Genomic DNA, 25,139 nt, shown 5'->3' with positions numbered 1-25,139 from the left:
ATGATTGATCAACCAGTCGGTCGGTCGGCCGATTGGTGGGTGGGTCGGTCTGTCTGCCTGTCTGTCTGCTAATCTGTCTGTCTGCACCACTGCCCTGCACTGTACTGTGCAACTGCATTTTTATTTCTGCGTATGTCTCTCTTTCTCTGTAGCCTATTGTTAACTGTATGTATTCTCTGTGTTAATGGGCATGTGTACCGTATGCCAGTGTTTCTCAACAGGGGTGCCGGGGCCCCCCTCTCGGGGTGCCGCAGAAACGTGGCTGATAAATAAATTATGTATAATACATATTTGTCTAAATTGATAAGTTAATGCTAGTCAGTGGAATCTTTCATCTGCCATTTACGCACAATAAAGTAAATATAAGTCGCCCCAGTCAGCTGTAACTCCGAACGCAGGTCGTGTGACGTCTCCAAATGTGTCACTTTTCTATGCTTGTGTGGTATTGGATGCAATGCCATATTACTGCTTCTTGGTTTGGGGTGCCTTGAAATGTTTCATGAATTGAAAGGGTGCCTTGCCTAATAAAAGGTTGAGAAACACTGCCGTATGCACATACTACATGCATGCCATGTGTGCCTGTGTGCCTGTGTGCGTGTGTGTGTGTGTGTGTGTGTGTGTGTGTGTGTGTGTGTGTGTGTGTGCGTGCGTGTGTGTGTGTGTGTGTGTGTGTGTGTGCGTGCGCGTGCGTGGGCGCGTGCGTGGGCGTGTGCGTGCGTGGGCGTGTGTGTGTGCGTGTCCGTGTGCGTGCGTGTGTGTGTGCGTGTGCGTGCGTGTGTGTGTGCGTGCGTGTGTGTGTGTGTGTGTGTGTGCGTGTGTGCGTGCGTGTGTGTGTGTGTGTGTGTGTGTGTGTGTGTGTGTGTGTGTGTATGTGTAACCCAGGAGAGGTAGAGTAAGAGAGAGAGAGAGCTTGTATGCAGTCCTGTGTGGTATCGAGACAAAGACAGAGACATGTAGCCAGCCAGCCCAACCCCATGTTGCATAGCTGAGGTTAAACCAGTGCACAACATAACACCCAGGTGGCCCTTCCTCTCCTGCTCCAAGACAAACTTGGCACACCATGGGCAAAACAAGACATTCTCCATGGACAAATAAGACAAGGGCGTGCATCCTCGTACCCATGTTTACCCCTCCATCCCACCCCACCCCAGTCCCGCCTGGTCTCACCCTGCCCATGACTCCTCTTCCTGCTTGGAAGGACATGGGATGATATTTTTATGGACCTCACTTCATTGTATTACTCTGCGCTGCTGGGGGAGAGAGAAATGCCACTTGTCTAAGTTCTCCAGGACTCTTTCGTTTTTATGTTACATACAGATAGCCATCAACAAAACAGGACAATGTCGTGAGTGAGTTCAAGGGCCGAAAGAGACGGTCAGGTTTAGTGAGGTTTTTGCTTTGTCAGTTGTTGAGGTTGAGTGGTTTCTCTGTCACAATGCTTGTATGTAACATGTTTGAAGCCAGGAACTTTGCTGACAGTGTGGACTGTGTGGGGGAGCCATGGTCATCTCTGTGACAGAAAGCAGGAATTCGTCACCTGTTTCACCCCTTGGCTCCAAAAGTGATACCGAACTCTACTGCTGTAATGGGACTCACGATCATCTGGATGTAAACATTTCATTGTACTTTTTGATTCAAGGACAGTGATTCAAGGACTAAGGTATGACCAAGCAACCTTTTTTCACCCCCCTTTCTGACAACCTGCTGGGAAAACTTTGTTTGCACAAACAGTACACTCCACATTGCTGAGAAGGAGTATTATTTCATTTTGTGATATATGGACTACTTTTCAAACAGCTGATGATCAAGGTATGGCAACTTTGGCCTGTTTATAATTAATTCTTTCTATTACCAAGATATATGATTAGATTTTTTCATGATGCAAAAAAGTTATGCCTGCTGTCTCAACACCTAATGGAATGTTGTTCTGTTTATAAATGATTGCATCGAGACTGGATTCTAATTTGGTTGTTTTCAGACAGGATGGTGTTAGGATGGTGTGACACGACTGTCTGACTAGCTGTATTACTCATTAAGGACAAAGAATGGGTGGGTCTGGAAGCCTCACAATTAGCACCTGCCTAGTGTCCCTGCTGCTCACTGTCTGGATTTCTTCCCTCGATTCCCTTACCCTCGAACCTCCTCGACCACCCACACAGCCTCCAATATTCGACGGGGAGCCATTCATTGTCTCCTGGAACATCCCCAACCTCACCTGCAACAGGTACAACATCATCAACAGTAATGCAATCAACAGTAATCAACATCTACAGTAATATTATAGCACATTATCACCTGGTGAATAGAAACACTGTGTTCTGATAGTCTGATAAGGTGTCCATTATGTTAGATATGGCAGCTGACAAGGGGTTCCACTAGACCAGGGGTTCTCAAACCTTTCCAACTTGGGGCCCACTTGAAATGTTCGCAAATGTTTGGGGCCCACTTTTAACCCAATAAACTGAAATAAATAGTAAACAGCAACACACACATTATTTTGATATTTAGGAAATTATTTCAAGGCCCACTTTCAATACTGTCAGGGCCCACCAGTGGGCCCCGGACCATAGTTTGAGAATCACTGAACTAGATGAAAGCAAACAGGCCTTTGGCTTCACCGTTGGGCTGTTCTATGCCTCCCCTTTGTCCGTTATTTCCATTGATAGCAAGGCACCATGTCGACTCTAAGTACAGTATAGTAAGATGTCTGGAAAGAAGATGTCTGAAGATGAAAATCTTACATTTCATCAAAAAGATGTATATTTGAGAGTGCAATATTTCTCTACCAAATGTAGAGAAGTGTTGAATGCATTTGCTGAAGTGTTGAATGCACTGCGTTTTTTATTGTGCACTTCTTCTGCGAAACAGATACAACATCACCCTCAACACCTCCCCTTACCGCGGGGTGAGCAACCCTGCCAAGGTGCCCGGCCAGTTCCTCTCCCTCTTCTACATCGACCGCCTGGGCCTCTACCCGTACGTGGACCAGGGCACCAAGCACCAGTTCCACGGCGGCGTCCCCCAGCGGGGCAACCTCCGTGAGAGCCTGGCCAAGGCCCACGGTGACATCCACCATTACATCCCCTCCCGGAGCAGCCAGGGCCTGGCCGTCATCGACTGGGAGGAGTGGCGGCCCCTGTGGGAGCGCAACTGGGGCTCCAAGCAGATCTACCAGTCGCTGTCGGTGACTTACGCCCGGCGTAGGAACCCCGCTCTGCCCCTCAGGAGGGCTATGGCGCAGGCCAAGCAGCGCTTCCAGTCGGCCGCCAAGAGCTACATGCTGGAGACCCTGTCGCTGGGCACCAGGCTACGGCCCAACTACCAGTGGGGGTTCTACCTCTTCCCCAACTGCTACAACTACGGCTGGGACGAGTGGCGGTACACGGGCGAGTGCCCCCGGGAGGTGCGGAGGCAGAACAACCAGCTCATGTGGCTGTGGGAGGCCAGCACGGCCCTGTATCCCTCCATCTACCTTCAGGTGAAGGAATCATTATCATTCATAGTGGCCATGTAGTGTAAATACATATTTGTAGTCATTACATTGTATTAACTGGTGGCGTTGCACTTCACCTCTTTGCCGAATCCACTGTCTGTAATACTATAGTATTTAAGTACTAATGGTAAATGGACTGCATTTATATAGCGCCTTTCCACTCCTTCGAGTACTCAAAGCACTTTACATTCTATGCCTCACCCATTCACACACCGGTTGCAGTGGCTGCAACACAAAGTACCACCCCTCCACCAGGAGCATTTTGGGGTTAAGTATCTTGCTCAAGGACACTTTGATGGGGTCAGGCAAAGTGGGGCTTGAACCTGCAACCTTCTGATTGCAGAACAGGCTTCTCTACCACCTGAGCCACCACCTCCCTCCTGCAGAGAGGGAGAAGCTTGAGAAGAGGGCTGTTTGGCAGTTCTGGAGTGGGCATTATTGGCTAATCATATTCAGTACATACACAGGGCTCTGTCATACTTCATATGGATTGGCTCAGTCTACTTTATATTTTGGAGATAGAACAATAGGCTTCTCCATCTAACTGGCCAGCACCTAACAAAAAAACTGTGGAACACTTTATAATAATGGATGCATACAAATATTGTAACGACTTTGTACATAACTAACAAATTATGAGCAAAAACATTAACATCAACTTCTAGCCACCCAATTAGGTACAATGGTGTAACCGCTATGTGAAGTGAAAGCCCAACTGGGAAACTTCAACTCCCATTGTCATTGTGACACTGCACTCTACAGCACAGAAGTGCACACTGCACACAACAAAATTGCATGTATGCCTCACTCTGGCAAGGGGGCAGCCCCCAAGGGCGCCCGAAAGGGAGCAGTGCGGCGGGATGGTACCATGCTCAGGGTACCTCAGTCATGGAGGAGGATGGGGGAGAGCACTGGTTAATTACCTAGCGGGTCGGGAGTTGAACCGGCAAGCTATAGGCTACAAGCCCTCACCGCTTACCCATGACTGCATGTATCATGCGCGAGTATTGTACTTACACCATAATTTGACTTCTACTTTTACTTTGGCCTCCTGTGCGTACCTGCAGGCCTTGCTAGGAGACAGCCACAGGGCAGCGTTGATGGCAAGGCATCGGCTCCATGAGGCACTGCGGGTGGCGGCACTGCCTAGGAGAAGGAGACATACAGTACCCATATATGCGTACGCACGGCTGGTGTTTGTGGATCGGACCAAGACACTGCTTAGCCTGGTAAGGAAAAAATTAAACCGTATTACACCCTAAAAAAAAGGATGGGTTGAAAATAACCCAGTTCTTACTACAGTGCTGAGTAACTATTGGACCAACCACACATTGGGTTGCTTTTATACAATGCATTGGGCTATGCATTTCAACCCAACAGGTTGAGTAAAACATTTAGCCCAAATCTGGGCTCATTTCTAACCAAATCATTATTTTGAATGTACTTCATTGCTGGGTTATTATATTACTATCCTACATTTTGGTTATACAGTGTTTGTCTTTAGTGTATATTAACTCAAAATCATACCTCTGCAGTTGAGATTCTTTTTGATGATTGACACCAGAGGGCGATGATCTGTTTTGACAGTGAACGTGGGAGGCCCGTAGCAGTGGAATATTTCTAGTCAATAGGCCAATCCCAAGCACTCTTTCTCTATTTGAGCATATTTAGTTTCAGTTTTGGTCATTGGCTTCCAGCTATCTCCTTCTGCCTGCATGAGCATGCCATGCCCCCCAGACAAAAAAGGGGTACTCACAGTGATGGGGATGATCAACTTTATTGACAAGTTTATACCCAACTTATCCGTGAAAACATCAGCACTGAGGGAATTACTGCATGACTCCACAGAGTTCAAGTGGACAACAGGAAATGAGTGAGAATGGAATGTTCTCAAGGCAACTCTAATCAAGTCTCCTGAGCTTGCGTATTACGATCCAGGAAAGAGACAAAAGATTTCAACAGATCCGTCAAAAGATGGCCTGGGAGCTGTGATAGCTGGAAGACAGTTACTATACCTACCCTTCACAAGCAATGACCAAAACTGAAACTAAATATGCTCAAATAGAGAAAAGAGTGCTTGGGATTGGCCCATGGAAATATTCCACTGCTACGGGCCTCCCACGTTCACTGTCGAAACAGATCATCGCCCTCTGGTGTCATCGCCCTCTGGTATCATCAAAAAGAATCTCAAAGAGATGTCGCCGGATCCAGCGACTCACCATGAAACTGCAGAGGTATGATTTTGAGTTAATATACACTTCAGGCAAACACTTAGTGATGAGCGAAGTGAGGTCCACTGAAAAATAAATGGAAAATCATATCAACATGATAGTTGAGTCCCTGCCAATATCTGATGTCAAAGCAAAACAATTAAGTGATGAATTGGACTAAGACAAAGAAGGACAAACTATTAAATAAATAGTATTCAAAACACATCATATATCCACCTTTAATCAGTAAAATCACTCTTTTGATCATTGGATTTAGTATGGAAATATCAGTTAACATTAGCCTAACCCAGTTCTAATTTCCCCGATGTTGTCGCAAAATTAGATTTTAAAAGGCATGTGTAATTTGGAAAAGAACTCCTCATATACTGTAATTCTATATCTATTTAGGCCAACTAATTACCTCAGCGCTTATGTTTTCGGTCATGTTGGTTTGTTTGTCTGTCTGTCTGTTTGTCCTCAAGACAATTCAAAAAGTTCACCATTGCGGGATAGGGGTTAATTTTGACATCCAGTTTCCAACTCCACAAAAACAAGCCAGAAACACATAGTGTAAAACATAGTTAAATATTCTATCAAACACTTTCCTTGGCTGAGGTTTGCACTCTCTGAGTGCATATCTAGTTTCTAAATGTAATTTCCAAGGTGTATACTGCCCTACAATCTTAGAACGCAGTAACTCTGAAAACGGCAAACTGAGAAAAAAGGCTTCAAAGTTTTCCATATGGCGCGACAACTGTGTTGTCGGTAAATTGGTGGTGACACTTCCTGGTAATGCTTGTTTAGGATAGAAATTTAATGCACACAAAAAACCCCCCAAAAAAACAACATTTATGTGTCTTTTTGCCACAAAAAACAGAGTTACTGCGTTCTTAGCTGGTATTACTGCCACAAAATGGAGTTACTGCAGGAGTTACTGCGTTCTTAGCTTGTATTACTGTCTACTCCCAAACCAGTCCCATTGGAACGTGCAGCAGTAACTCGCCGACTTACTGCGTTTTTGTTTAACCTTTTTTGGGTCATTTTTGCACTTTCAAAATGAGTTTTCTCCAAAACGGGACGGTGTTGGACCACCATTTTTGGACACAAGACAAATGAGGTAGTTTAGAACCGATTTCCGATATACATTTTTTTTCGACCATTTTGAGTTACTGCGTTCTAGTATTGCACGGCAGTATACACTCAGTGTTTTTGGACCAGACCAAGACACTGCTGACTCTGAGCCTGGTGCGATGCATCTACAGGTATAGGTATATGTTGCACCAGTGAGGGCATCTGACAGCTTTGACTGGGCCCAGGACAAAGTCATCTGAAAGGGCCCCCCACCAAATGAATTCAATGGAATGAGGACCTGATTCTGGGCCCCATCTCTCCCTGGGCCTGGGACAATTTCCCTCCACCAAACCCCACGCCCCCTGTCGGCTTCCTTTGTTGGTTTTGTATGTGTATATATAGAGACTATATGGCCATATGAACTGTTTGGGGGTGGGCCCTCTCATCATTCTAAAAAACTGTATAATATAAACTTTTATGCTATTTTGTTATGCTCTTTTGTGATGCATGTCATTCCAGTGGATTGTTGTGGTAATGAAACACAATTGAAGCATGTTAGGGAACATTGCACTTTCGTGGCCATACATTAACATCAGTGGTTCTCAACATTTTTTGAACAAACGCCCCCCTGTACCTCATCATAAGCCTGCCAACAACCCCACCCCCCCCCCAACATGATCTCTCAGCTGTCTCCTTCTCAACACCTCCAAGGGCTCTCTAACACCCCGTGTGGGGCTGTAGAGTGAGTCTACGTTGAGAAACGCTGATTTGCATAGATATAAGGTTTAAACTGTTGGTAACAGTTCATCAATGATGAACAAAACATTACTAACAAAATATCTACAAATATTAAGTTCAAGATTTTACAAACATTTTAACAGCCTATTTTTAGTCATTTACAAACAATTTTTAAATGTTTGATAAGTATAAAATATTAACATAACATTTCCCACTCTTTTACAAACATTTGCTAATGTTTTGTTCGTCATGAGTTAATTATAGTTAATAAGTCTTTATAATGCTTTTCCTGCATCCCTTATTATAAAGTGTTACCAACTGTTATAGGTACACCGAAAACCATGCACTAATCTTACATGCAAACCACTAACAAAGGGGTCACTGAATGGGAGTCAAACGTACACCCTTGCAAACACACACACTCTCTCTCTCTCTCACACAAACACAAACACAGACACATACAGACAGACAGACAGACAGACACACACACAAACAAACACACACACACACACACACACACACACACACACACACACACACACACACACACACACACACACACACACACACACACACACACACACACACACACACACACACACACACACACACACACACACACACCCCTCCTTCCCTCCCTCCCCACACACTTCCTGAGTAGCATGACCGAGTTAGCTAGCCACACAGCACAGCACAGCTAACCGCAAGCTGTCAGACGAAAGTGTTCTACATCAGCAGCTGCCCGTATCCATGACGAAGCAGGTGGCACACTTTTCCCCTCGCGATGCGCCCTGCCTCCCCAGGATCTGTTTACCGCGAGACCGAGACCGACACTGGGGTCATGGGTCAAAGTACCTCCAGTGGAGCAGGAAGGTTCATCGTCCGGTCTGGGGTTACAGCAGAGCCGCATTTGTCGCGGAGGCCCGAAATACAATACAATGCAAGGTGGCGTTCGGTTTCTAACTGACTAACTAACTGACTCCTTTCCTGTTTCTGTTTCGTTCAGCTTCTGCTCCTCTGCCCTATTTTAGGTGTACGTGTAATTGTGTGTGTGTGTGTGTGTGTGTGTGTGTGTGTGTGTGTGTGTGTGTGTGTGTGTGTGTGTGTGTGTGTGTGTGTGTGTGTGTGTGTGTGTGTGTGTGTGTGTATACACTGTGTTACACTGTATGTGTTGATATAGGCCTATCTAAGTGAGTGTGTTTGCATGCATGTGTGACGTGCGTGTGTGTGTGTTTGTGTGTGTGTGTGTGTGTGTGTGCGTGTGCGTGTGTGCATATGTGAGTATGTCTATGTGTGTGTGTGTGCGTGTATGTGCGTATGCCTATGTGTGTGCGTGCATGTGCGTATGTCTATGTGTGTGCTTGCATGTGTATTGTGTGCATGTGTGTGTGTGTCTCCTAGAGGGACCTGATCCACACCATTGGAGAGAGTGCTGCCATGGGGGCCTCCGGTGCTGTACTGTGGGGCTCCAGTGGCGACTACGATGACAAGGTTGAGCTCTCACCTGCTATCCTCTCCTCTATCATTCTCTTCTGCAGTCCTTTTCTCTTTCTGTCGTCATCTACTATTTCACCTATTTCCTCCCCTTTTCCATTCTATCATTCTGTTCTTCGCCCCTTCTCTCTTTCTGTCATCATCCACTTCTCTCTTCTCAACCTATCTTCTTTCTTTCCTCCCCCTCCTCTCTTGTTCTCCTCTCATTTGCTCATTCTTGCCTTCTGTAATATCTCATTCTTCTGAAACTCAGGAGTTGGAAACCCTGACCTCCGCCTCTGGAATGTGCAATGGAACGGGTATTCAGATCAGGGTTCCGAAACACAAACTCAGAGCAGTTCGGTGTACTCCGAGTTCGTTTAACATTAGTGTTTTTTTTTTTCAGACAATTGTATCGTCCCCAACTGTTGCAATAGAAAACATGTACAACATCGGGTCTACCGACAACCGAGTTTCAAAAGAATGGGCCATAAGCATCTCTGTCAGTCATTCTCTCCTCCTCTCTTATCCTCCAAGTTGGATCTCTCCTCCTCCCCACATCGTTCTCTTCTTCCCTCCTTCTCTCTTTCTGTCATGCTCTACTTTTCATCCACCATTCGTCCTCCTGCCATCCACTCCTCTTGTCCACTCTCCTCTACTCTCATCTCCATCTCTCTGTATGTCTTCTGCTCTCCTCATCTCTCATTTTCTTCTTCAATCCTGCTTTGTTTTTCTCTCCCTCCATGTATCATTCTCTCATTTTGCCACTCTACCCTTCTCTCCTCCCCTCTTCTTCTCTTTCTGTCTCCTCCTCCTCCTCTCCTTCTGTCATCCTGGCCTTCTCACTGAAACTCAAGAGCGCTCACCGCAGGGCATGCTAGCCTCTCCCCTCTCCCGCTGATTGAGATGCGCTGCTCACTGGTGATCCATTACCTTGGCGACAAGAGAGAGGCAGCGGGTTGTCGTGACTGGACAATGACCCAGTTCTATCTTATCTCTGTGCCTGTTGTCATCGCGAGCATGGATAGGCTAGTGTGCAGAGGGGAGAGAGAGAGAGAGAGAGAGAGAGAGAGAGAGAGAGAGAGAGAGAGAGAGAGAGAGAGAGAGAGAGAGAGAGAGAGAAAGAGAGAGAGAGAGAGAGAGCAAGCATGGGACAGAGAAATATGCAATATAAAGACGTGAAAAAAAGAGAGGGAAAAGAGGTAGAGTACAGAGAGAGAAAGTGAAAAGAGATGAAGAGTACTGAGAGAAAGAGAAAAAGAGAGAAAGATGTCACACAAAGCAAGCTGAAAGACTGTGCATTGGAGCGCTGTAAATATGACAGAATTCTACCAGTGCACCATGCGCCCATGACCTAGTTGGCTATGAATGAAGTCCTTGATGAATGCTGATGGCCCATCCTTCCCACTTACCATATCTGTCTCTCTTTCTCTGTGCGCCCTTTTCACTTCTTTCTGTCATTCTCCCCTCACCTCTTTCATTCTCTTGCTCGCTAGCTCTCCTCCCCTCCCTGTTCCTCTGCATTGTCCCTCGTCACTCTTTTCAGTCATTCTCCCTTTCGTGTCTGTCTCTGCCTTTCTTCTCTCTGCTCTCTTGTGTTGGCCTATCGTTCCAGGTGACCATCTCTCTTTTCGGCATCGCTCTCTTTCATTCTGTAATTGTTCCCAATCATCTTTCTCTTTCTCTCTGCTTTCTTCTCTTTGGTAGCATATCCTTTCCAATAACCATCTTTCTTGTGCCTTTCTTTCATATTTTTTTTTTCATTTTCTCACACTCCCTTGAACCTTTTCTTTAATGCTTTCATTTCTCTTTTTCCCCATTTTTTCTGTTGTCTTCTCTTGGTGGTCTATCCTTCTTAGGGACCATATTTTTCCTTTCTCTGTTTTTATATATGACATATTTCTCCTCTTTCATCACAATTAAAGATGTAATTCTCTCTCTCTCTCTCTCTCTCTCTCTCTCTCTCTCTCTCTCTCTCTCTCTCTCTTTCTCTCTCTCATCTTCTGTTTCTTGTCCCTTGTCACTCTCGTCAGGCTTCCTGTGAGGCCTTATCTGCATATCTAGATGACACTATCAACCCCTATGTGGTGAACGTAACAGTCGCTGCCAAGCTGTGCGCTGACTTCCTGTGCAAGGGGAAGGGGCGCTGCGTAAGGAGGAACTTCAACTCCGACACGTACCTGCACCTTAGCGCTGACAGCTTCACCATCAAGAGGTCGGAGGTCACGGCGGAGTTCACAGTCGACGGGCAGCCCAGCCTCCAGGACCTGATGGAGTTTGCAAAAGGGTTCACATGTCAGTGCTACGCAGGGATGAACTGTGACACTAAAATCCCAAGGCCGACATCGAGACCCACTCATAAAAGAACTACTTCTACTACTACTATTACGACTAGTACTACTACAATGACTACTACTACCACAGCTGCTACTACTTTTGCTACAACTACTGATACAATCACCAGCATTCCAAGCACCTCCGTAAGCCATGTCACAAGCCTGACCCCGAGTCCAACCTCGGATGACCCCCTAAGTGAAGTCTACACTGTCGAATCCACACAATGGACAACAGACACTCTGTCCCCCCAGTCACAGACTGAGGATCTTTCCTCTTTCAGCACTACGGCATCTGACATCTACGACATCTATGTATGACATATTCTCTCGTTTACAGCACAGTGCATATTGCAGTGTTAATTCAATACCTAAAGAGTTGCACTCATAGTGTTGATCATACTCCCTGGAGTTTGAATTAACACTAAACATTAGTGTGTCTAAACTGACATGATAGTGTAAACTATCTGCTATCAATCACAGAGATGACCTGAAGTGCTGTGAAGTATTTATTTATTGAAATGCTGCAAAATTGCACCATAGTGGGCAACGCTTGTCTTTTTAAATGAAGGGACAGCAATAGCAATTTTGTTGAGAGTATTTTTGTGGAGAATAAGAGCAGACATATCAATATTTATAAACAATGGAAGTGTGAAGACTTGCATTTGAAAGCATGTATTGAGACAAATGCTGTATCAGTCTATCAAATAATTGTGTTGGTAATGCTTTGAATGTCATTTTACTATGTAAATATGTGGAATATGGCTTAGAGTGTGGGTAAGTGTGTTTCTCTCTCTCTCTCTCTCTCTCTCTCTCTCTCTCTCTCTCTCTCTCTCTCTCTCTCTCTCTCTCTCTCTCTTTGCGTGTGTGAGTGTACACACATTTGTATGTGAGAGTTTGCGTGTATGGGTGTTTTTTCGTGCGCATATGTATGTGTGTGTGGGTGCGTGTGTACATGGAAAAGTCTTCGAAAAAGTGTGTGCAGTCATGTCGCGTGTGCCAGTGTGTATGCCAGTTTGCATGCTCCATTTTGCATTGCCTTTGTTTTTTGGCCTTACTTATGCACCAGAAATCATTTGCAGCCGCATTAAACTTTATTTGGGTGAGCAAATACTCTGGTCAGAAACAGGCATGTGTGTTGCCCTACTTGACAATGTCTCAGTGTGTTCACACCAGATGCTAATGTGTATTTAAACTGTGAGGCGCCTCTGGAGGATTACTTAAGCTTGTTTCACACCACATGCACTGGGAAGATGGAATGCCTTGAGGGGGGAGTTCAGCTCTTCAACTTTAATTCAATTTGATTCACACTGACTGTGTAAGGGCCTCTTATGAGGTGAATGGCTTATTAATGGATATAGTTGAAGATGAGGCTACACAGCCAGGCACATAAGCGCGCGTGCGCGCGCACACACACACACGCACACACACGCGTGCGAGTGCACACACACACACACACACAGTGTGTAATAATCACACAAGGCTGTTTTGACTCACACATTACAAGTAAATAGTCATTAGGAATCAGATTGAATAAATAATCCCAAACACACACACACACACACACACACACACACACACACACACACACACACACACACACACACACACACACACACACACACACACACACAAACACACACACACAGAGCATACTGTACAACAGGCCATGCCTGTCGCCCTCAAAGTGACCATATGGGATCATGGTTTTCACCCCCCCCCCTGTCGTCCCCACCAAAACATGAGGGGAGGTCTTCAGGCTTCAGGGGAGAGACCCAAAGCTCTCGGCGCTAAGCACTAAAGCAGATTATTGATGGCAAATACTATTTGAGCCATTATCCTTCTTATGTAGTGCAGCATAACATCCTTAAACCAACCTTGGAATTGTTGCCATTCTTTAGCGATCCACTCTCTTAGGCCTCCTCTTCTCGTTTTCCTGGCTAACACCAGACGATCTCACGGTGCATACACACCGCAAGCGCGGACGTCCACTTAATGTCCGGTATAAGTCAGAAACGGTTAGAATACATGTAAACATACCATGCCTTGCACACAAGAGCGCGGTGTAAGCACGGTGTAAGTGCGGAGCATGTCTGGCCCGACCGGACATGTCCGCGATGCTCCTTGAAAATAGAACTCAGGTCTATTTTCCTGCACAGACGTCCGCGTTCAATGAGCGTGCTCCATTGAAAATGAATGGCTGCTGGCCGCGGATAGAACATGGACGCTCACTGTGCAGTGTACAAGGCAGCCCGTAAACCTCTCGGACTCGCGATGCTCCAGGACATGTTAAGCGAACGCGAATATCTCGGTGTGTATTCTGTCACAGGTGAGATAGTCTGGAGACCACCTATGCAATTTCGCGAAGGAAAGGTGTGGTGTATGCTTGCCCATGGCCATTTATAGGGCATTACGAAGCGTGCGTTGGCATTCATAGCCCATAGCCATTTTGTGTCAGTTGTATCTATTCAAACAAACTGCAGTCATCGCCTTTCCACCCCTACCCGCTCTTTGATTGGAGCCCAATATCTGGCACCCTCGCTGAGGGACAGAATCCATGCTGTCTTTCAGATCGGAACGATTGTGCAAAGCACCGTTGGAGTTTCCTTGACAGTACAGTAAAAATGCAGTGTTAATTCAACACCTAAAGAGTACTCTGGGACCAAATACACTCTAGAATAGTGTTTCTCAACAGGGGTTCTACAGCCCCCCAGGGGGCATTGGGGATCCTTAGGGGGCGTTGAGAAGGATACAGCTGAGGGGGGGCGGTGCTTAGCTGCCATCAGGGGACATTAGACTATTTTTATTTTTTTAATACCAAAGGCACGAATAGACCAAGCGCAACATGAGTGATTCCTGCAACGGACGTCATAGACGACAGAAGAGACAAATGCGATTCGGTTGACTAAGCGATTTGCGACTCGATAGACAGTTTGTAGTTGAACTCCTGCCAATATTTTATGCAAATTAGCTATGATGCGGTTCTGCCACAGCTGCCACAGCCAATGGGAATGTTGGAATGTTTGCATTCTGCTTTTAACACACATCCTCTAGTCACTTCTTGCGGCACAGCAGCGATTCTCTGCCGCTTGAATCTTGTCGCGGTGTATTCGCCCGGTAAGGGGGGCGTTGTCAGTGTTATGATCGGGTTAAAGGAACAGACCACTCTTTTTTGATTTTCACATATTTGCAGTATTACCAAGCATTATTCATGAATGTGCATATCATTTTTGTCTATATATTTGCATTGCCCCGTTTAACAGTGTAGCCAAATTAGGCATAGTAATGCAAGTCTATGGTACAAAATAAAACATCATCAAATGCACTTATAAACCATTTTAAAATTAATATAAAATTCACCACAGTGTAAAATTGCAATTTAATTCTGTCCAGTGATGACTTTTGGCTTGATGCTAAAGATACCAGTTACTTCCAGTGATTATGCTAAGCTATGCTAATAATTCTGATCCAATAAATCTAAGTACTGAAAACACTGAGAAGAAAATGATATGCACATTCATGAATAATGCTGGAAAATACTGTAAATATGTGAAAATCAAAAAAGGGTGGTCTGTTCCTTTAAGGGGGCGTTGGGAGGCTCGTGAAAACAGGTTGAGAGCCACTGATCTAGAATGTGTTACATCTACTCTCTTAGTGTTGACTTACCACTGCATGCATTACTGCATAGGGCTGTTAAGGATTTGCCAAAGAAGCAACAGAGAGACTGAAAGTGTTGAAATTTACTATTCTTCTTTTTCTTCCCATAACTCTGTAAAGCGTCATTAACACATTAAGACATCATTACAAATTGGCTGTTACCAGAATGACAATGACCAAGTTGTACTGCATTACTAAAGGCCTTGTGTTATGTTATAGTAGTGTAGTACTATCAGTGTTGGGAGTAACTCGTTACAAAAGTAACTAATTACTGTAATGCATTACCTTTTTGAGTAACGCAGTAATGTAACTGATTACAGGGGGAAAAAACGGTAATATGTCCTCGTTACAATACAAGTAACTTGCACATTACAACGCATTTTTTTTCACCTAAATTTTGTGTGGGTATTTTGTTTTCTTTATACAATGTTCGCGGATCACCGCGTGATCAGCTATTGCCTATCGATAGCCTACGTCCGCGCAGAGATTTTAAAGTTCCACGCAGAACATTCCTCTTTCACGCTTCGTCTCTCGAAATGGCAGGCTGACAAAGGATGACCGATCCAGAAGATCCAGCTTGCTCGTTTTCAAGATGGGTATATGCCCACTACTTTGACTCCATTGAAAATAAGGACGCCAAGAACATAAAGTTAAATGCACACTGTACTTGAAACCCAAACCGCTTTCCACTTCGAAAAACAGTAGCCTACAAACAATTTGACGATTTGAAGAGGTGCCATAGCACCACCAAATTAGTCAGGAAAGGAGGGGATGCATCCCATTCCCACGAGACAGGGACACGGCAGGGTAGGCTATCCGACGGGGGGAATGAGTACGTTGCACCCCCCTCACTTATGCTCAACTAAACATCACTAAAATTGAAATAAATCAATTTGAAATAAAATATTATAGGCCTCTTGGCTCATTAATTCTTATTATATTTCATTGTAGCTTCAGCTGTAGGCCTACTTATCAAGCCTCAACTCTGCTATCGTCTTTGGCAGTGTTCAACAACGTTTGACAAAATCTGGCGCATGTGGTGGGTTGGGGGGTCGGACATAAAAAAAAAAATTGGAAATAAAAAAAAAAATCCGACCGGACGATAACCAAACCTGACAACCAACCGTAACCAAACTTTTTTTTTCTTAGGCCTTATTGTATGTGGGTAAGACGCAATTCCTGAAAATGTTGGTTTTCAGTCTGCAGGCTTCCAAAACGACTTGTGGATGGCAGGTGAAAGTCATGCCACCTCATATATTTGCACTGTAGATTGCCAAATCCTTATTTCCAGTCATTTTGGCTAAAGTAACTACAAAGCGGATTCCAAAAAAGTTGGGACACTTGGTATTTTGTGAATAAAATCAAAATGCTGCCATTTTCAAAACATTCAGTATGTTAATAAGGTAGAGTATTGTGTATAGACAACATATCAGTTGTTAAAGGCAAGCAGAATGATTGATTTGGGGTAATTATGTGATCATTTAAAAATTCACCCTTGCAACAAATTCCAAAAAAGTTGGGACAGGGCCAATAAAATGCTTTTCATGTTGGATAAGACTAAACACAACACAAGGGAGGAGACTTAACATTTAAATACTTTGACTGATGGCATGATTTTATTTAAAAAATAGATATTTTGATATGCGAGACCTTATTCCAGCAGCTCAACTGATAGGTGTGTTCTTCGACGTGTTTACCTTCTTGTTATGCTTAATATGTGGCATATCCTGACTGCAAGAAAACAATTTTGTCACCTGTTTACTCTTATGATGGAACCACACTCTGGGAACATAGTAGAGATCGAAATTTGCCATCATTATAGGGCAATATCTAAAGGCTGTGCTCCCAAATATAATGCCTTGGTAGCTATGTATGCTGTTTAAAGTCTGAATATATCATTCAGCCCTCATTTTGATGCTCTACATGAGTAAGAAGACCATAACCAAGGCATCTCTGCACCCCTTTACCATCATATATGTTGTCTTTCAGACTGACCACTTAAATCAAGCTGAAGTATTCATTTTCGTCATAACCTGGAGGGTGCATGACTCCATGATTTTAGAAAAGAATGAAATATTTTCCATTCTGTAATCAGAGGACAGTTTCACATGTCTCCTAGGTCCATCTAGAATGAGCTTTGCCACTTGCAACACTGATTAATGTCTGCATCATGTGCCTTAATCAAGTGTTGTGTTTATGGTCATTTTTTCAACAGCTGTCATTGTTGGAGTGTCATAGTTTGCTTATTGACGATGGGTATGTCATGATCTCATAACTTGTGCAATGATTTTAAAGAACTCTACATTACAGAAATAGGCCTTATATGCCTGCAATTTTGATAATTCAATCTTTCTGTGTAATAGATCAGTAATTAATCCCTCAAAATCTTCGCTACTGAGTGCCACAGCCTCTCTGTGATGGTATTTTATTTGTGCATTCATGTTGGCAGTCAATATAGTTCCTTTCAAAATATTCCTCCTTGTGTTATTTTTAGATTTATCCAACTACTACAACATTTTTTGGCCCTGTCCCAACTTTTTTGAGATTTGTTGCATGGGTTGAATTTTAAATGACCACATATTTCCCTCAAAAAATGCTTTTGCCTCATTTTACCTGTTCCTATGTTGACCTTGTGCCATTGTGCATCTTATGCATGGATTGAATGTTTTGAAAATGTCAGCATTTTGATTTTATTCACACAATACCAAGTGTCCCAACTTTTTTGGAATCCGCTTTGTAAAAGTAATGCAAAAGTAGTGTAATGCCTTAATTAAAAAAAAAGTAATGTTGTAATGTAAGGCATTACTTTTAAATGACAGTAACATGTAGTGCATTACAGTTTTTGAGTAACTTTCCCAACAGTGTAGTACTATGGTAGTTAACTTTTCAAAGTCTTTTACAATGTTCCACTGGTGGAACAGCGTGCATTATAGGGCTGTGAGACACTGTTCAATGATTATTATTTTGAAGAGCCATGAACAATATGTGGGTTATTACAAAGTCATTACAGATCAGTCTTCGCAGTGCCATCTGTTGCAGTGGTACTTGCACTTTGCAAAAAAATCTTTTGTCAACACCTATCTGTATTTTTTAGTGAATGGATATTTTTCCATTTAGGCTTCTTTTACTCATGCACAGTGTTTTACACAATGTAAGACTATACAATGTTTTTTAATGGCTTTCAAAGTGGAGATTTCCCCCCCTGGATATTCACATAACAAAAAAGAGGAACTGATATCATACAGTGCATTATAAATAGATCCACAAAATATCAAAATACTGTGAAAATGAGGGCCCGAGGTCGACGGGGTAATGTTGCTCCAGAATGGACCATAACAATGATGACGGCATTCTTTTTGGTTCTCCCTGCATTCTAAAATGAAAACAAAATATAGTATTGTGAAAATAAATGTATGACTATAATAGATTCATAGTTCAATATGTGTTAACAGGAATAGTCCTGCTGTTCTCATGGAACATGACAAGATTCTTTATTTGTTCCCGGTGTTCTAATATGAAAACAAATGGGTCCCCGTAGTGGCCTCCCAGACACACTCTCCTTTCCCATTAGGGTGTGATGGAGCAACTCCTGGACTCGTCTCCTAGGCGACCTGTCACTGATAGACATGGAGAGCAGCACTTAAGGGATACTTTTATGGCGCTTGCTAAACACACTCACACTCACACACACACAAATACACATACACACTCAGGCTCAAACATGCACAGGCGCACTCACACAGACACACACACACACGCACACACACAATGTGTGAGTATTGGGACACTTGAATTGGCTCATACGAAACACACTAAGCGCCATTAAGCAGGAGAATTTCCTTCAGGGAGACGTCCTGACTCCCACCAGTCACTACTAAAGCAACATGCTTTTAGCACATCACATGATGCAATAAATTCAGCTCGATGGGCTCGAAATCTGTGCAAACAAAAACATGGACAAGGTGGAAGAATAAAAAGGTGAATTAAGAAGACTCATTATTACTACTCACAACACAATCGCCCTATCAATTGCCCTATTGTGCTTTTCTCAAAGGATCTCATTTGTGTGCAACATCATTATCAAACTTTTTAAAGGGGGAGTTCAGTTTTATGACAGCATGCATTCACCACACTGGCATGATGTGATCATTATTATTTTTTAATTCACCTCAGTTATTTCCATGACAGTTCACGTTCAGTGTATCAATCATTTCAAATCATCTATGGTTAAAATCCAAGTGTATCACCATGGGAAGGCAACGCTATAATAGCTGTCATGCTAGTTAGTCCCGTTACTGTACATGCAAAATAAATGACATGCCATCATTGCAGGGGGGCTTTGGGCGTCCTTTCATACCAGCTTGACACCCCAGCAGGGCCGCTAGCCGCTTTGAGTGGGCCTGGGAAAAAATTATATGAAAGGGCTATTCTCTCAATGCATACAATGTAATGGGGACCAAATTGTGTGCCCACCCCAGTCTCCATGGGTCCAGGACAACTGACCCTGTTTGTCCCCCCCGGTCGACGGTCCTGCTCCCCACCATCAACATACTTCATTGCACTTCTCTCGTAGCATCACAGTGAACAGCTTCATGTAATATAGATTACCGTTAATGAGAAATGTACACAGGTAATGCATACTGCACGAGCTTCCATTCAACAAGTCAACGGCATACTTTCGAGATGTACGTACTGTACGCATGTGGAAAATACAAAACATACCGACATGCAGGACATCTAGGAATAGGCTATATTTGAACAAAACAAGTATTTAAAAAAACACCAAGCAAACAGGAGTCATTGTTATTGAAATATTTCAAAGGTGTGTTTTTCATAAGGAGTTGAACTACTCCTGTTGATCACTAGTACACAGTTCACAGTGCAAGGGTTTTTTTTAAACAAGGAAAACAAACAAATAAGAATCCATTCATCTCCCCCTCTGTGTGTCAACTATAGAGGGGGTTTGGTGTCTGTAGGCAGTAGTATCAGTCGTTATATTTTGCTAAATGCTTCCCTTTTGTGTTTGATTATTAACTAGAGTTAAGGGTAAATGGCAGACATGACAAGGTAAGAGTGCCTGGGAATCCTTTCAACACTCACTGGTCACTGAAAGATATTATGTTGCAACAGTTTGTGTAACCTGTCTAATAAGGCTGGTGTCTCATTTCTGTAGTTAAGTGGGGGTACAACAGCTACTACTTGTTGCTCGGGCAGTACCCTGCAGAATTTGCAGTCATATGATATACTTTTCAAAAATACACCACATCCTTCTTAATTCATATACAGTATACCCTCTAACATACGACATGGTACCTTTTATATATGTCTACAACAGTGCTTAATTTGAGGGGGAGCAAGGGGGAGCTAGCTCCGGAACCTCAGACGAGAGCTCTGGAACCTTGGATGGAACCTTAGGGAAAGACATCACAGATCCCCCCTCCTGGGGGAGCCACCCATCCTCTGCGCTCCAGGACCTCCCACTTGACAAATTAAGCACTGGTCTACAAAAAACATAAAGGCACAATTTTGTAGCCTCGCGAGCCATCCTACGTACTTCTGCCAAAGAATTGGCTCCACTACGAGTCTGGCCGTGCTTCTCTGTGGAGTGCCTGGAGCAGTAGGATTTTGATCGCAACGCCCCCAATAATTTCAAACCATAACTGAGTGCAAACTTCCTGCTTCTTGCAATTGCTTCAGAGCAAACAAATGCCAGACCATAAATACGAAATGAAATGGTAGTATTATGGGATGGTCAGGACCAGGCTAACAATTTTGTACCTGGAGGTGTAATATTGTAAAATAAGCATACCTGTGCGCCTTCTGGATTTGAATAATTTAACATGACTGATGAATTAGCTGCCAATGCATGGACAAGGAAGCTTGCTTGGTGCACTTAAGAGTTGGTCTAGACAGCACATACCTCATTAGGGCCTGGTTCCCATGTCGTCAACTTCAGAACCTGTCTGAAGGGCTAGATATAGGCCTAACTACTGTAAACTCATCCTTCCAAAACTGGACACTACTATCTTTGGAGGGCCATGGTTTTGTGCCAATGGCTGACGGACGTACCTTAAGTCACAAGATGATGACTTTATAACCAGAGCCATAAATGTGTTATATGATTCAAAAGTCTACCAAATGCAGACACTCTTACATCCGAATCTACAGGTAAGTAGGTGAAACCCCACACAATAACATTGTGTTGTCCCGTTTATGGCAGTTTCAGTGGAGACACTGCAGGGAATTATCTATGCAAACATGCTGAACATACAGCAAGCTATCTCCTGATATGCTGAAACCGGAAACTATTCTGTTTTCTTTTGCTGACCTTTGCCACCCAGTCAAGGTAGTCTACTAAATGGAGTCAAATGTATCATGTTATACTAGGCCTATGCATTTCTCAAATTCAGCTGCCTATGTCTGTAAATGAAGGCACTCTAACTCAAAGCTTTCATAGCCTAAATGATTGGTGGTTTACAATAAAATCATAGGTGAAAAAAAAATCTAAATTCTTGTTATAAGGTGACCAGCCTTATTCACATCATCTATTTAACACTGGACTGTCATGCAATATGTGAACAATTAAGTCTCGTGCAGAATGCAAGTGCTATAGACATGGTAGGCCTATATCCACTGTCTTTGCCCCAAAATGGCCATTCTCCATTTGGTGACAATAATTAGGGAGTAGCTAACATTCAATGGGTTCTTACAGTTGAGTTCATTCATTACATACCCCACAAAAACAGTGTTTGTTAAAAGCTAGCCTACATTTACATACAGAGTGTAGTTCACCTTTCTCTCAAGTACATGGGGTAAGGACTTCAGATAGGCTACAGTAAAGCTGCTGAAAACAGCTACGTCCATTTTCTCAGAGGAAATACAATAGTGTGATGCGTGTATCCTACACCACTGGTGGGTGGCATGGATAGTTACCCCTCAAAAAAGTTATTACTGCTGTTGTTTAATCACAACAGCCTACTCAACACATCGTTTAAATACAGCTTTCCTGGATGACGACGGACGCCCATTGACACCCGTTGCCAGTAAGGTCTCCTCTTTGGTACACACAACACGCAATAGCACGTTGGACAGGACATCCTGATACAAACTCAGGCAGACCCAGCCGGGCAGATAGAGCAAGGTCACCAGACCCATGTAATTCAGCGGGTAGTGGGAGTAGTCCCACGAGCAAGCGTCATATTGGCGCAGCGCAAGACCCCACGAGAACTCCCAGGTGTATATGAAAACTATATAGATGGGCAGCCGCATCCACGTGCTCCATCCCCTCGCGAAGTGCAGATGCATGTACAGCTTCTCCACCACGAAGCTGCAACTGCCGTACATTAGGAAGGACCAAAGGGACGTGTGGCCGCTCAGGGAGCGGTCAGACTTCTCGAAGAGGTTGAAGACCGAGGTGAACACAATCTCGTCCAGGAAGCCATGCATGCCAAAGAACACGAAGCGTAGAACGCCCGGTAGCCCAGGAAGAGATCTCGCCTTCTCGTGCGCTTTCGTTTTATTATTAGCCTGGTTGCGTTTCTCGGGGCATTGATACTGCAGGTGCAGTAAACCCTTATGAAACACGCTGGAGAAGTACAGGGCGAGGGCGTAATGAATGGCAAGCTGCGTCGCCGACACCACTTTGATGTTGTCCGTTGTGGTGAAGATGTTGCCAATTAGGATTTGCAGGCCGATGTACAAAGACGGGTAGAAAATCAAATGGAAAACAACCGGGCGCCCTCGGAAGCACTTTTTCTGCATGTACACCTTTTCTAGCACGAGATGGGTGAGAGAGTGCATTATGCAGAGGTAAGGGGAGGAGAAGCCTAGTAGCTTGAAATCGCTGGCATCCAGGAACCTGCGTATCGATGACAGGATGATGTCCAACGTTACTCCGTGCATCCCATAGAAATACAGGCGCATCCATTGTGGTAAGGCAGTCATCGATTCACTAGCGCACCCCGCACTAATGCTGCCGCTACTGATGGTGGTGGTGCTGGGTAGATCCCGTTGTCTGGGCTTCTTCGGAGACTTCAAGCCGGCGCTGTCCGCTGGTCGTATTCGCAGGCTGTCCCTGCGCCGAGCGGTCATGGTCACGCTACCTCAAGCCGAGGGGAAATGCCCACGGTATTCTTTATTCAACGCGCATCTTCTGTGCGTGTTCTGACGCCAGGTCCATCCCCGGATCCTCGCTGTGCCGGTTGAAGCCGTTCACCTGACTCTGCGTTTATTTCTTCGCCAGGAACTCAGCTACACGGGAAGGGGGCGTAACGACTGGTAGGATGGAAGAAACTGCGGATGACGTTCCGCTAATGTGTGTCTGGGCTCTGCAACATAAATATGTAGCCTACTGTAGATACGGCAGCATGGAGAGCTAACGTTTAGTGGCCTATGTGAGGTCTGGACACAAGTATGCTGAATCAATAGTAGGCTGGCGTTGTCATTGATAAAATAAACAAAATATGTCCCTTGTTTCAATAACATATCCAAATGGCCTGGTGTTATGTTCAAGGTAACATCACATTTGTAATGCAACATTAAAGGATGTGGCTGCCATCATTCCCTGTAGATGGGTATCTTTTCCAATACGTAGAGTGCATGAACTGTCATTTGACAGGAGAGATGACTCCATTCCTGTCACCTGAGCAACACAGTCCCAAGTCCCAGGAGAACAAATAAGGGCGCTAATGTCTCTCTGAGGGATTGGTTAATTTTGGGCAACAGTTTCTAATGTAACAACATTACGATATGCTAGTTGCAGAGTCTTTGTACACACTGTCTTTAACAAGCTCTTCTTGCCAACAAGTGCGCACACACGCACGCACACACACACACGCACGCACGCATGCACGCACACACACACACACACACAGAGGGAGAGAGAGGTTGACTACTTTATAGAGAAAACATGAATAAAGAACTAAACAGTTACTATACCTAGGCCTACTGTGTTTTTTCTATTGCTGTCTCACTGTATTTACTGTCACACAGTTTCACACTGTCTTCTCGTCATTACCCGCACACTTCATCCCTTCCCCTTTCATTCCTTTGTATGGTTTCATTTCATCTTTTCATGCATGGCATATTTTGCACATAATTTGCTCTTTTAACCACTTCTCATTTGCAAGTGATTTTCATCTGTAAACCTTGGTCACAAAACCAGCTTGGCCTAACATGCTATAGCCTACCTCAATACACCCTATACACATTAAAAGCAAACAGAGAATTTCAAACGTATGATTCCATTGACCTGAGAGCTTAAAGGAAAAGTTCAGCCAATTTCAACATGCAGTTGTAATGCTCACACTACCCTGGAGATTTTTTTCCCCCTTCAGCCTTTTCCGAGATCCTGGTCGTTGTAATGGGGGTAGGTGTTTGTTTACATTAAAACAAACAACATCTTTATTTATTCCCAAAAACATCCAAAAGGTTATGCTACATCAGCACACAACTAGCAAACAGCGATACCGCTTGGGAAAATATTTGGAGTAGGCCTATGTTAAGAACGTTTTTAATGTAGGCCTAGGCCTAAACAAAATCTGCCCCCATTAGAATAGCTCAGATCTTGGAAAGGGCTGAGCTGAAAAATGCAGCGTCACTGGGTACTGACAAGTCAATGGCATGAGCAATACAAGAGCATATTGAAATTGGCAGAACTGCTCCTTTAAAAAAATCAGTCTTTATATTATAGGCCTTCTGTATGACATTCAACAGATGCCATTTCTTTATCTCAATGCACACCATTCTACCTGTAGAACACTGAGCCAAAATAATCAGGTTATTGGAACAAACAGGTTACTGGAGTAATTTGGAGTAATATTGTTTTTAGCTACTGTTGTTAAGGCTACATGCAGTTTATCGGTTGCATGTGTTTTATTCAGTGTTTGACACAACACTGGAATTTAAGGCTTGTGATTGGCTAGGCCTACTTGTCATTCTAGAATGTCAATAACCTGATAATACCCTGTTTAAGGTGTATACCGATACATGTGTTGAGACATCAGTTTATTAGCCAAAAACCTACCGGTGCGAATCAGATTTCTCATAAACTGATAACGGCAATAAACCGATTATTATAAACTGCTTATTCAGATTATATGAGCACTTAAATACACAGGTTACTCCAAAAACCTGATTATAAATGGTTTATTTAGCCTATGCAAA

General features: G+C 43.9%; 2 protein-coding genes across 2 annotated transcripts; one reads left to right on the top strand and one right to left on the bottom strand.

Annotated features, from left to right (window-relative positions):
- Positions 1-2,045: 2,045 nt before the first annotated feature.
- LOC134464833 (hyaluronidase-1-like) lies at positions 2,046-11,639 on the top strand. The gene is made up of 5 exons (XM_063218168.1): positions 2,046-2,224; positions 2,869-3,478; positions 4,561-4,722; positions 8,914-9,003; positions 11,019-11,639. Exons 1-5 carry the CDS (start codon positions 2,046-2,048, stop codon positions 11,637-11,639), a joined length of 1,662 nt encoding a protein of 553 aa, XP_063074238.1.
- Positions 11,640-19,097: 7,458 nt separating this feature from the next.
- tmem229a (transmembrane protein 229A) lies at positions 19,098-23,181 on the bottom strand. Its single transcript, XM_063217906.1, has one exon. The coding sequence runs from the start codon at positions 23,064-23,066 to the stop codon at positions 21,951-21,953; it is 1,116 nt and encodes a 371-aa protein (XP_063073976.1). The 5' UTR covers positions 23,067-23,181; the 3' UTR covers positions 19,098-21,950.
- Between the last annotated feature and the right edge of the window lie 1,958 nt (positions 23,182-25,139).

This window comes from Engraulis encrasicolus, chromosome 15 (assembly GCF_034702125.1).
Source record: "Engraulis encrasicolus isolate BLACKSEA-1 chromosome 15, IST_EnEncr_1.0, whole genome shotgun sequence".
Lineage (NCBI taxonomy): Eukaryota > Metazoa > Chordata > Actinopteri > Clupeiformes > Engraulidae > Engraulis > Engraulis encrasicolus.
Note: the sequence above shows the minus strand (reverse complement) of the source record. Positions and strands in the feature narration are given on the sequence as shown.

Excerpts from the sequence above, each read along its gene's own strand:
- LOC134464833 (XM_063218168.1), top strand. The coding sequence starts at position 2,046 with ATGGGTGGGTCTGGAAGCCTCACAATTAGCACCTGCCTAGTGTCCCTG. Across the intron at positions 3,479-4,560 it reads ATCCCTCCATCTACCTTCAG|GCCTTGCTAGGAGACAGCCA; the intron begins GTGAAGGAATCA and ends GCGTACCTGCAG. Across the intron at positions 4,723-8,913 it reads CCAAGACACTGCTTAGCCTG|AGGGACCTGATCCACACCAT; the intron begins GTAAGGAAAAAA and ends TGTGTCTCCTAG.
- tmem229a (XM_063217906.1), bottom strand. The coding sequence starts at position 23,066 with ATGACCGCTCGGCGCAGGGACAGCCTGCGAATACGACCAGCGGACAGC.